The sequence below is a fragment of the Dendrobates tinctorius genome, unplaced genomic scaffold (genome assembly GCF_039654945.1).
Source record: "Dendrobates tinctorius isolate UK_male_01 unplaced genomic scaffold, ASM3965494v1 ptg000049l, whole genome shotgun sequence".
NCBI lineage: Eukaryota > Metazoa > Chordata > Amphibia > Anura > Dendrobatidae > Dendrobates > Dendrobates tinctorius.
This window is the reverse complement of record NW_027361717.1, coordinates 24,175,849-24,189,153: the sequence shown is the minus strand read 5'-3', so window position 1 is coordinate 24,189,153 and position 13,305 is coordinate 24,175,849. Positions and strand designations below refer to the sequence as shown.

The 13,305-nt window shown below is 42.2% G+C and overlaps 1 protein-coding gene across 1 annotated transcript in view; it reads right to left on the bottom strand.

Moving 5' to 3' along the window:
• Positions 1-13,305, bottom strand: part of LOC141091146 (saxiphilin-like) — a 137,192-nt gene that overhangs the window by 45,899 nt on the left and 77,988 nt on the right. The window contains exon 15 of the mRNA XM_073576544.1: positions 13,097-13,261. Within this exon, the coding sequence (XP_073432645.1) occupies positions 13,097-13,261 (165 nt within the window). The remainder of the gene's footprint in view (positions 1-13,096; positions 13,262-13,305) is intronic.

Below are 13,305 nucleotides of genomic sequence, written 5' to 3'. Positions count from 1 at the left end.
CAAATCCGCAAACCTTTTTACACCTGCGTTTTTGCTGCAGATTTGACTGAATCAATGGAAGTCAATAGGTAAAAAAACGCTGCAGATCGGCAAAAAAAATTGACATGCTGCGGAAATAAAACGCTGCAAAGAAGGACTGAAATTTCCACAGCATGTGCACAACAATTCAGGAATGCTATTGATTAACATTGCTTAAGTAATCCATTGCATTTTTGGAGCATTTCCGCACGGAAAAAATGCTGCGGAAATGCAACAAATCTGCAAAGTGTGCACATAGCCAAAAGGTCAGGGTTCATACCGGACACCTAGTCTCCAGTACTAAACTCCGAACATGGACTTTTTCAACAGAATTATGTTTTACTGATCAGGTTCGGTGCAGAATAAAGTTTGTTGAAATGCTACAGTGCAGCCAATCAACAAGCTTTAAGGCTGTGGGCATTTCTGGAGCCATCACAGCCATGTGAAGAATTGGCATGGCTGTAATTGGCTGGCACAACACGTGACTTAGTCTGAATAAACACTGGATCACAGGTTGCGCCACCATTGTGCTCTGACTAGCGTAGGAACTGTGTAAAATAAATAAATAAACAATTAAAACAAAATATTATTTTTAATAATCAGCCAAGGGAAAGCAGACAGCTGTGAGTTAGTCTTTTGCTGGGAAAGGTCCAATATCCATGGACCTTCCCAGCCTATTAATATCAGCCCTAAAAAAATGATGTGGAATCCTCCTTAATTTTAAAAACCAGCTAAGGCAAAGGAGACTGCTGGGGGCTGATATTAATGGGTTGGGAAGGTCCATGGATATTGACCCCTTCCCAACCTAATAAGACCAGCCTTCACCCACACCAGAAATGCGTTATATGAAGCAGTTCTGGCCCTTAGCTCTTCCCAATTGCCCTGGCGCAATGTCAAGCTTTTGGGGTTGATGTCAGCTGTATAATGTTAGCTGGCATCAAGCCAGGGGGTGAGTAATGTAGAGGCATCTATCAGACAACCACATTACTAAGCCCCAATTTTAAAAAATAAAAAGACACATACAGGAAAAAAAGTTTATTGAATGAAGATTTTCCCACACATTCCCTGGTTTACCCATTTATTTTTATAAAATAATTCCAGCAACTCTGATGTAATCAATTGGGGTTCCCATTACATCCAGCGATTCTCTCCTGCAAAAAATGGAGTCTCATTCTGAGAATGAGGCTCCATAGGTTACTCATAGTTATATCTCACGGTCAAAGACATTACTGAAGTCATCACCCATGAGACATGACCACAAGTGACCTATGCAATCTCAAGAATGAGGATCCATAGGTCCATCCCGCTCATGTCTCATGGGTGATGAAGTTACTGACGTCATCGTCCTTGAGACATGACCGAGAGTAACCTATGAAGCCTCATTCTCAGAATGATGCTCCATAGGTTGCAGGAGAGAATCACTGGACATCGTGGGAACCCTATTGGATTAAATTGGAACTGTTAGAATTATTTTAATTATAAATGGGTAAACCAGAGAATGTGGGGGAGTCTTTATTCTAGTAATTTTTTTCCTGGGCTTGTGTTTTAATTTTTAAATATGGGGTTAGTTATGGGGGTATCAGATAGATGCCCCTCCATTACTAACCTCTGGGTTTGATGCCAGTTGACATTACACAGCTGACATCAACCCCAAAAACTATTAGCCCGATTGCCACCGCTCCAGGGCAATTGGGAAGAGCCGAGGCTAAGAGCCAGAATTGACACATCTAATAGATGCAACATTTCTGAGGTGGCTGAGGACTGGCCTTATTAGGCTTGAAAGGGGCTAATATCCACGGACCTTCACAGCCTATGTACTTTGCCTCAGCTGGTTATTAAGTAGGGGGGACTCCATGTCATTTATTTTGGGTCTCCCTATTTTTAATAACCAGCTGTCACATCGCCGCCAGACTTGGGGCCTGCTGTTCCGGTCGCGGCCACTAGGAGGCGCTGGACCGCTACTTCGTCGCCAGACTCAGGGACGGCTGTTCCTGCCTCGGCCACTGGGAGGGGCCGTGGTTCCGTCACATCAGACTCAGGGCCTACTGTCCCGGCTTTAGCCTCTAGGAGGCGCCGGTCTGTCACGTTGCCTTTAAATTCGGGGTCTGCTGTTCCGGTCGCGGTCACTAGGAGGCGCCATGGCTCGCCCGGGAGTTATGGTGCTGACAGAGTAAGGGCACCTGCGCAGGCATCTGGTGGACGCAGGCTCCGCCCCTCTGTCAGTCATCAGAAGGTTACTGCATCATCATCTGGTCTGGTCCTGGGGGCGGTACTGATGACATCATCAGTCCAGGAACCTGTGAGGGGTGACCTGATCCCTCAAATACCTTGGGACTGGTCTTGCAAGCCGCCGGATATATTCTTGGCTCCCCTGTGTGCTACTTGGTGATTGACTATTGTTTGACTCTGACCTCAGCCTGGATTTCTGACCCCTCTATTGCCTGACGATTCTGTAGTTCTGCTATTCTCCCGGTTTGTGACCTTGGCCTGGATATTCTGACTCTGCTTCTGCCTAACGATTCTGTACCTCTGCCGTCCTCCTGGTTTTTGACTCTGACCTTGGCCTGAATTTGACTCTGCTATTGCCTGCCGTTTCTTGTTCTTCTGCTGTTCGCCTGGTTAAGACTCGGATTCCCGACTACGCTTTTGGTCTCGTCTATTAATCCCTTTCTGGCGATCGTCCTGCTCTGGCCGCTGCTCATATTGAGACAGCTACCTCCTGGGCTCTGCTGTAAATCCAGATCCCTGTATAGGGGTAAAGGGTATCAGTGTTTCTCGGGGTGTTGTCTGGCTGCAGCCCAGAACCGCAGACGGACGTCACACCAGCAAAGGCAAAAAAGATAGAATCAAAAGGTCCATGGATATTGGCCCTTTCCCAACATAGTAAGACCAACTTACACCTGTCTGCTTTCCCTTGTCTGGTTATTAAAAATCATGTTGTTTTTTCCATTTATTTATTAAGTACACACAAGGCACTGCTCTACTCTTCCACCTGGACCTCCGCCTCCTGGTTCAAGATTATTTTTATTATTTTTTAAAATTCTATATTATTTTAAGTAATTTCCCTAGCCACATTTGTTTGCAGGGAAATAGTCCTGCTCTTACCCCCATTTTGCTTCCTTTTGCAGTCCCCTAGCCCTTACTACAACCATTTTACAGCACCAAAGTTTGCGTCTCCATAGACTTATATGGGGTTTAGGGTCACGTTCGGGTCAAGTTCTGGTGTCCAAACTGAACTTTGGACTAAAGTTCGGACGATCCCGAACATCCACGGGTCCGCTCATGCGTACTCTTCTTGTTTCCTCTAGTCTACTTTGCCTACATATTGGTGCAAAATCTCAGTTGCAGGGTATGTTTATTCTGTACATATGGAAACATCCTTCAGCTACTAATAGAAAGCGAATCAAGTTCGCTTTGGATAAAACAAATGTCTCATTTCATAGCCATTGAATTATACTGAAGACACAGCAGATGTACAGCAGTTACAGCTGATACAGATATACAATACTAGCTATGAACTCGTTCTACGCCCGGGTGGCGAGCATTTTTATTGGTATATGGTCTCCCATCCTGGTATGTGCTGCCACCCTCCTATCCTGGTATGCATGGCACCCCTCATTCCTATCCTGGTATGCTTCGTATCCTCACCCCCCCATCCTGGTATGCATGGCACCCCATTCTTCATCCTGGTATGCATGGCCCCCTCATCCCCCCAATCCTGGTATGCATGGTACTCCCTCATTCCTATCTTGGTATGCATGGTCCCCTCACCCCCTATCCTGGTATGCATGGTACCCCTCATCCCACAATTCTGGTATGCATGGTACTCCCTCATCCCTATCCTGGTATGTATGGTCCCCTCACCCCCTATCCTGGTATGCATGGTCCTCTCACCCCCCTATCCTGGTATGCATGGTCCCCTCACCCCCTATCCTGGTATGCATGGTACCCCTCATCCCCCAATCCTCGTATGCATGGTACCCCTCATCCCCCAATCCTGGTATGCATGGTACTCCCTCATGCCCCAATCCTGGTATGCATGGTACTCCCTCATCCCCATCCTGGTATGTATGGTCCCCTCACCCCCAATCCTGGTATGCATGGTACTCCCTCATCCCCATCCTGGTATGTATGGTCCCCTCACCCCCTATCCTGGTATGTATGGTACCCCTCATCCCCCAATCCTGGTATGCATGGTCCTCTTACCCCCCTATCCTGGTATGCATGGTCCTCTTACCCCCCTATCCTGGTATGCATGGTCCTCTCACCCCCCTATCCTGGTATGCATGGTATACCTCATCTCCCAATCCTGGTATGCATGGTACCCCTCATCCCCCAATCCTGGTATGTATGGTCCTCTCACCCCCCTATCCTGGTATGCATGGTCCCCTCACCCCCTATCCTGGTATGTATGGTCCTCTCACCTCCCCTATCCTGGTATGCATGGTCCCCTCACTCCTATTAAAACTACACACATACAAAAAAAAACAAACAATTATACTCACCCTTCTTTCCTGTGCTCCAGCGGTGTCACGTTCTGCTGGAGGCCGGGACAGGAGTGCAGCCGGAATCGCGCATGCCCATAGCGCTGTCCGGCGCCATATTGCTGAAGACACACTGCAAGTGTGTCTTCAGTAAAATGGCACCAGATCGCGCTATGGGCATGCGCGATTCCGGCCGCACTCCTGCCCCGGTCTCCGGCCGAAGAGAAGCGCTGCGGCAACTCTCCTCCCGGTCAGGTAAGTATGTAAGTATGGTTTTCAGCAAGTGATCTACTAGCTAGAAATAATATCTTCACCAGCAAGCTAGACAAATACAAGAAATTAAAACTAATAAACTTTATTCTAAATAGATTAAAAAAGGACTTAGTCCATTTTAAAAAATGCACATGTACAAAAACACAAACACAAACATAAAACCGCTGAATGCGGTAAGACCAAACTTCAAAAACTTTCCGGTTTACTCTTAGTGTCATAGTCCAAATAGTACATAGGCACTCCTTCAGAGTATCCGCTTAGTATAAATTTGTTTGGAACAAGCACTCTCTTATAGTGCCATAAATTGTCTATATTAAATCCATTGCTTTTGAATCGATGTGTTACTACTGTATTACATCTATCATTCACACTCTCAATGATTTTTGACAATTTTTACAACAACAGCCTATATTATACACAATGGCATGGCACACAATCTGAACTTCTTCAACTAAGGTGTGAACCTATACATTGCTCTAGTTATGCAGTTCACCACCTCCACAGACTTCTTTTAGAAAAAATAACGTATATCATGGAGAGATCTCACCCAGATGTTTTTCAGTAATGGGTTCAGCCATGTGACGCTCCCTTCTCCCTACGCGTTTCACCGTCCAGATCATCAGGGGAGTCTCTGGGTCAAACCTAATGCCTTCATAGAAAAAGTGCCATCACAGGGCTGTTCATTTGGTTGCTTTTTATAACATGCACTCATTAGTATGTTCCCGCCTCCTACAAGTAGGTGGGTGTATGCCCATGACCACTTCCTGTTGATGTGTTACTATAGTGATAGGCCTATTGCTCATATGTTTCTAATGCCACCTTCTGACTCATTCAAATAAAACCTTTATCACAAGTATACTCAGACATATATGATTGCGCAGGAATCAACCTTCTCATAAGGTATACACTCATGCGCGCTCTATATACTTCATTCAGCTTATCGGGTTGCCTGGTAACGCGCTGACGTCACTCCTCTCTCCTTCCTTTCTGGCGTGGGCACACCGCGCCTGCGCGCTCTTCACTTGTCAAGTCCAACCCTCCTTCCTATGTCAGAGCGCTTGTTTCCTCCCATCGCTGAGTCACCATCCAGGGACACAACGCGCCTGCGCACTCCATATGCAGCCGCTTCTTACAAGCTTCATCCTCTAAGTGCATATAATCCCATCACAGGGTTATCACCCGGGAACACTTGTATATCTATCTACCCTTCATATGCGCTTCATCTAGTACTTTCCTTGCGTCTGTCAACTTATGTCAATTTTCATATAAGTATAATTAGCGTTATTTAGCGAAGCGACAGTATATGTGAACTTTAGTATTTTTTTTTTTAAAAAAAACGATATTGATCTATACCCGCATATAATTACGATTAACATATTTTAGCGTTATATGGCAGATGTCCCCTGCTATTTAATAATACATGGCATATATACACTTTAATCACTATTAGTAACGGAAGTGTTCCCTCTACAATTCCCAGGATACATGTGGGCATAGATTTTACCCTTGTGTAAGATATATAACAGTCATTTTGGGCATACTTCACAGATTCATCATCCGATATTGAGATCTTTAAGTAATAAATCTAAAGTATTAAACTCTGTTTCAATACTCCTTGATTTTCTCTTTTCAACTATCTCAATCGATCACCTAGGGCTATATACAGTACTTGACTTGGACTTGATACATCTCCCTTCGAGACGAAACTTCTTGTCGTCTCTTTGTCTCACTCTAGTTTATTTAACGGCTTAACTCCGCACTTAAGGGAACAAAAAAAAAGACCATAAGTCCTATTAAAAAGGTGTAACCCCTTCGGTCTCCCTCCTGAGTAACCCCACTACCCTTTAACTCCTATACAGGGATCTGGCTTTACGTGGGGCACAGTGGAGCTTGTCCTCTGGGGTTCAGTACTCATTATATGTGGTATGATAAGTTATAAAAAAGCCGCAAAGGATAGTTGGTCGTTCAGGCCTGTTGGTTGGAGTGTCCTCAACCAGAAAATCCATTTACATTCCTTCTGGAGGATCACTCTATCCCAATCTCCTCCTCTATGGGGGTAGGGAACTTTCTCTATCCCAATAAATTGGATTTTACTATAATCACCTTGATGTATCCTATTGATGTGGTTCGCTATGGCTGTATCTCTTCGATTCACCACATCACCAACATGTTCACGTATCCTCTTCCTGAACTCTCTTCTGGTTTTCCCTACATATTCCATCCCACATATACAAGTTGCCTTATAAATCACCCCACTAGTGCGACAATTAATAAACTGTCTAATGGTGTAAGTTTTCTTGTTGTTCGTACTCATAAAAGTCTTCCCTTGCGTTACTGACTGACATGCTATACAGTTGCCGCATCTATAGCACCCTTTTACCTCCCTTTCTAACCAGGTGCGTGTTGGAATCTCTCTAAAATGACTGTGCATGAGTCTATCTTTTAAAGATTTATTCTTTTTATATGTCACTTGCGGTTTAGAGCCTAACGTTTTCTCGATATCTGTATCCATTTTAAGGACTGGCCAGTGTCGTTCTAAAATTTCTTTAAATTTTTCTGACCCATTCGAGAACTTGGTAATAAAACGTGTAACCTCTCTGTCCTCTTTTTTTTCCCCCTTCCTTAATAGTTCTTTTCGATCTTTCTTTAAAGATTCCCCATAAGCGGCCTTCAAAACGTGATCTGGGTATCCTCTCTCCCGGAATCTCTCCCTCATGTCATCAGCCTGTTATTTAAATTTCTGAGGGTTTGAGCAGTTACGGCGTAACCTCAAATATTGTCCTTTTGGTATCCCTCTTTTTGTGGAAGAGGATGATTGCTCTCCCATCTTAGAAGTGAGTTAGTAGCTGTTGGTTTCCTATAATTGCTCGTTTCTAGGATTCCATCAATTCCCTTTTTGACACACACATCCAAAAATCTCATTTCTGATCTATGTACCTCATATGTGAATCTAAGGCCTAAATCATTACAATTAAGGTCATTCACAAAAGAGACAAACTCAGATTCTGTACTCCTCCAAATCACAAAAATATCATCAATATAGCGTAGCCATAGGGCTACGCTATCATGTCGAGAATTCATATCGTTAAACACAATTTTTTCTTCCCACCAGCCCAGGAGCAAATTTGCATAAGTGGGCGCACAAGGGCAGCCCATTGCAGTGCCCCTGAGCTGGTGGAAGTACTTATTCCCAAAGAGAAAGACATTATTTGTAAGGCAGAATTTCAAAGCTTTTAAAACGAAATCGTTATGTTTCATAAAGAAGCGTCCCCGAGATTTAAGATAGTATTCCACAGCCATCAGGCCTTTTTCACGGGGTATCGAGGAGTACAATGCCTCCACATCTATGCTCCCAAAAATCATGTCTTCCTCAAGGCATATACCATCTAATCTACATAGAAGATCACCTGTATCTCTAATATATGAACTCAAGTTCGTTACAAAAGGTCTTAATATCTGGTCAAGATACATTCCTAGATTCTGGGTCACACTATTAATACCTGCCACTATAGGTCGACCTTTTAAAGGGGTAAGACCTTTATGGATTTTTGGGAGGCAATAAAAAGTCGCCATAGTAGGATGTAAGGGAATCAAGAAGTCTTTTTCTTTTTTATCGATGACTTCCGAGTCAAAGCCTTCATTAACTAACGTCCTAAGAGAATCAGATATACTCACTATGGGGTTAGATGATAATATCTCATAACTCAACCTGTCTTCTAATATAGAAAGGCACATGTTCTTATAACTAGATGTATCCATAACAACAATGTTCCCTCCTTTGTCGGAACTTTTTATAATGACACTCCTGTCATTCTCAAGTCTCTTAAGACTTTCCATCTCCTCTTTCCCCAAGTTATAGAACCTTGAGTTCAAAAGATCTCCTGATTTCATCAAATCATTTGTAACAAGATTAACAAAGATATCAATTGAGTTAACATCACCTGTGGGAGGGGGCATAACCGTACTTTTTTTCTTTAGATCTGTAAATGGGCCCTCGCCTTTAAGATTAGGATTATCATCCCCCAGGTGAAACAGGAACCGTACATCCTGTAATAAATCTTCGGAGATACCCAGTTCTTGGGAAAACCTCTGATCTTGTTTAGAAAAATGTTTTTTCCATTTTAATTTACGGGCAAACAGGTGTAGATCTTTCACGGTTTCAAAGATGTCTATGTCTGATGTTGGTACAAAAGAAAGACCTTTACTAAGCACACACATCTCAGTTTCAGTCAGGGGGCGTTGTGATAAATTAATTACCTCTGGCCCTCTGGTCCGCTGTGTGGATTTAAGCGGTGTCTTAATGGATAACTTAGATCTAAAAAATCTCTCTTCGGTGACCTCTTATGGGAGCCTCTATTAAATTTACCCCTTTCTCGAATGGGTCAGAAAAATTTAAAGAAATTTTAGAACGACACTGGCCAGTCCTTAAAATGGATACAGATATCGAGAAAACGTTAGGCTCTAAACCGCAAGTGACATATAAAAAGAATAAATCTTTAAAAGATAGACTCATGCACAGTCATTTTAGAGAGATTCCAACACGCACCTGGTTAGAAAGGGAGGTAAAAGGGTGCTATAGATGCGGCAACTGTATAGCATGTCAGTCAGTAACGCAAGGGAAGACTTTTATGAGTACGAACAACAAGAAAACTTACACCATTAGACAGTTTATTAATTGTCGCACTAGTGGGGTGATTTATAAGGCAACTTGTATATGTGGGATGGAATATGTAGGGAAAACCAGAAGAGAGTTCAGGAAGAGGATACGTGAACATGTTGGTGATGTGGTGAATCGAAGAGATACAGCCATAGCGAACCACATCAATAGGATACATCAAGGTGATTATAGTAAAATCCAATTTATTGGGATAGAGAAAGTTCCCTACCCCCATAGAGGAGGAGATTGGGATAGAGTGATCCTCCAGAAGGAATGTAAATGGATTTTCTGGTTGAGGACACTCCAACCAACAGGCCTGAACGACCAACTATCCTTTGCGGCTTTTTTATAACTTATCCTACCACATATAATGAGTACTGAACCCCAGAGGACAAGCTCCACTGTGCCCCACGTAAAGCCAGATCCCTGTGTAGGGGTTAAAGGGTAGTGGGGTTACTCAGGAGGGAGACTGAAGGGGTTACACCTTTTTAATAGGACTTATGGTCTTTTTTTTGTTCCCTTAAGTGCGGAGTTAAGCCGTTAAATAAACTAGAGTGAGACAAAGAGACGACAAGAAGTTTCGTCTCGAAGGGAGATGTATCAAGTCCAAGTCAAGTACTGTATATAGCCCTAGGTGATCGATTGAGATAGTTGAAAAGAGAAAATCAAGGAGTATTGAAACAGAGTTTAATACTTTAGATTTATTACTTAAAGATCTCAATATCGGATGATGAATCTGTGAAGTATGCCCAAAATGACTGTTATATATCTTACACAAGGGTAAAATCTATGCCCACATGTATCCTGGGGATTGTAGAGGGAACACTTCCGTTACTAATAGTGATTAAAGTGTATATATGCCATGTAATTTTTTTAAAAAAAAATACTAAAGTTCACATATACTGTCGCTTCGCTAAATAACGCTAATTATACTTATATGAAAATTGACATAAGTTGACAGACGCAAGGAAAGTACTAGATGAAGCGCATATGAAGGGTAGATAGATATACAAGTGTTCCCGGGTGATAACCCTGTGATGGGATTATATGCACTTAGAGGATGAAGCTTGTAAGAAGCGGCCGCATATGGAGTGCGCAGGCGCGTTGTGTCCCTGGATGGTGACTCAGCGATGGGAGGAAACAAGCGCTCTGACATAGGAAGGAGGGTTGGATTTGACACGTGAAGAGCGCGCAGGCGCGGTGTGCCCACGCCAGAAAGGAAGGAGAGAGGAGTGACGTCAGCGCGTTACCAGGCAACCCGATAAGCTGAATGAAGTATATAGAGCGCGCATGAGTGTATACCTTATGAGAAGGTTGATTCCTGCGCAATCATATATGTCTGAGTATACTTGTGATAAAGGTTTTATTTGAATGAGTCAGAAGGTGGCATTAGAAACATATGAGCAATAGGCCTATCACTATAGTAACACATCAACAGGAAGTGGTCATGGGCATACACCCACCTACTTGTAGGAGGCGGGAACATACTAATGAGTGCATGTTATAAAAAGCAACCAAATGAACAGCCCTGTGATGGCACTTTTTCTATGAAGGCATTAGGTTTGACCCAGAGACTCCCCTGATGATCTGGACGGTGAAACGCGTAGGGAGAAGGGAGCGTCACATGGAGGAACCCATTACTGAAAAACATCTGGGTGAGATCTCTCCATGATATACGTTATTTTTTCTAAAAGAAGTCTGTGGAGGTGGTGAACTCCATAACTAGAGCAATGTATAGGTTCACACCTTAGTTGAAGAAGCTCAGACTGTGTGCCATGCCATTGTGTATAATATAGGCTGTTGTTGTAAAAATTGTCAAAAATCATTGTGAGTGTGAATGATAGATGTAATACAGTAGTAACACATCGATTCAAAAGCAATGGATTTAATATAGACAATTTATGGCACTATAAGAGAGTGCTTGTTCCAAACAAATTTATACTAAGCGGATACTCTGAAGGAGTGCCTATGTACTATTTGGACTACGACACTAAGAGTAAACCGGAAAGTTTTTGAAGTTTGGTCTTACCGCATTCAGCGGTTTTATGTTTGTGTTTGTGTTTTTGTACATGTGCATTTTTTAAAATGGACTAAGTCCTTTTTTAATCTATTTAGAATAAAGTTTATTAGTTTTAATTTCTTGTATTTGTCTAGCTTGCTGGTGAAGAAGTATGTAAGTATGGCGTCGGAGATGGCGGTATGCAGTATGTACGGTACCGCCATCTCCGGCGCCATACACACTCCTCACCGCTGGATGCCTCATTCTGTCTGGAGCCAGACTGCGCAGGCGTGTCGCGCTTGCGCAGTCTATAAAGGCTTTGGACAGAGTGACGATTACAGCGTTATATTATAGATATGCAGCTGATAGAGATGTACGGTATATACAGATGATACAGGTATACAGTATATACACTAATACAGGCTTCCAGTATATATAGCAGAGACAGAGGTACAGTATATACAGCTGATGAGATGTACAGTATATACAGCTGATACAGATGTACAGTATATACAGCTGATACAGATGTACGGTATATACAGCTGTTACAGGTGTACAGTATATACAGCTGATACAGATGTACTGTATATACAGCTGATACAGATGCACAGTATATACAGCTGATACAGATATACAGCTGATACAGATATACAGTATATACAGCTGATACAGATGTACGGTATATACAGCTGATACAGATATACAGTATATACAGCTGATACAGATATACAGTATATACAGCTGATACAGATGTACAGTATATACAGATGATACAGATGTACGGTATATACAGCTGATACAGATATACAGTATATACAGCTGATACAGATCTACGTTATATACAGTTTTTACAGGTATACAGTATATACAGCTGATACAGATGTACAGTATATACAGTTGAAACAGATGAACAGTATATACAGCTGATACAGATCTACATTATATACAGCTGTTACAGGTATACAGTATATACAGCTGATACAGATATACAGCTGATACAGATGTACAGTATATACAGATGATACAGATGTACAGTATATACAGCGGATACAGATGTACAGTATATACAGCGGATACAGATATACAGTATATACAGCTGATACAGATGTACGGTATATACAGCTGATACAGATATACAGTATATACAGTTGAAACAGATGAACAGTATATACAGCTGATACAGATCTACTTTATATACAGCTGTTACAGGTATACAGTATATACAGCTGATACAGATATACAGCTGATACAGATGTACAGTATATACAGATGATACAGATGTACAGTATATACAGCGGATACAGATGTACAGTATATACAGCGGATACAGATATACAGTATATACAGCTGATACAGATGTACGGTATATACAGCTGATACAGATATACAGTATATACAGCTGATACAGATGTACGTTATATACAGATGATACAGATATACGGTATATACAGCTGATACAGATATACAGTATATACAGCTGATACAGATATATATACAGTATATATAGCTGATACAGATGTATGGTATATACAGCCGATACAGATGTACAGTATATACAGCTGATACAGATATACAGTATATACAGCTGATACACATGTACACTATACGCAGCTGATACAGATGTATGGCATATACAGGTATACAGTATATACAGCTGATACTTACCAAGGTCACAATTTTTGGTCTTCTTAGAAATCAGATAGACAGGGATATTCCATCCCATCATGTCCCCAACACCGGTGTGACAGGACTTTTTGCCTTGAAGATTGTTCCATGTGATATCTTTATCCTTCTTCTTCACTATGGCTACAATTCTGTATGAGCCAAACTCTGCATAAAAAATAAAGATTCATAGTAAATACAGGTCACCTCTA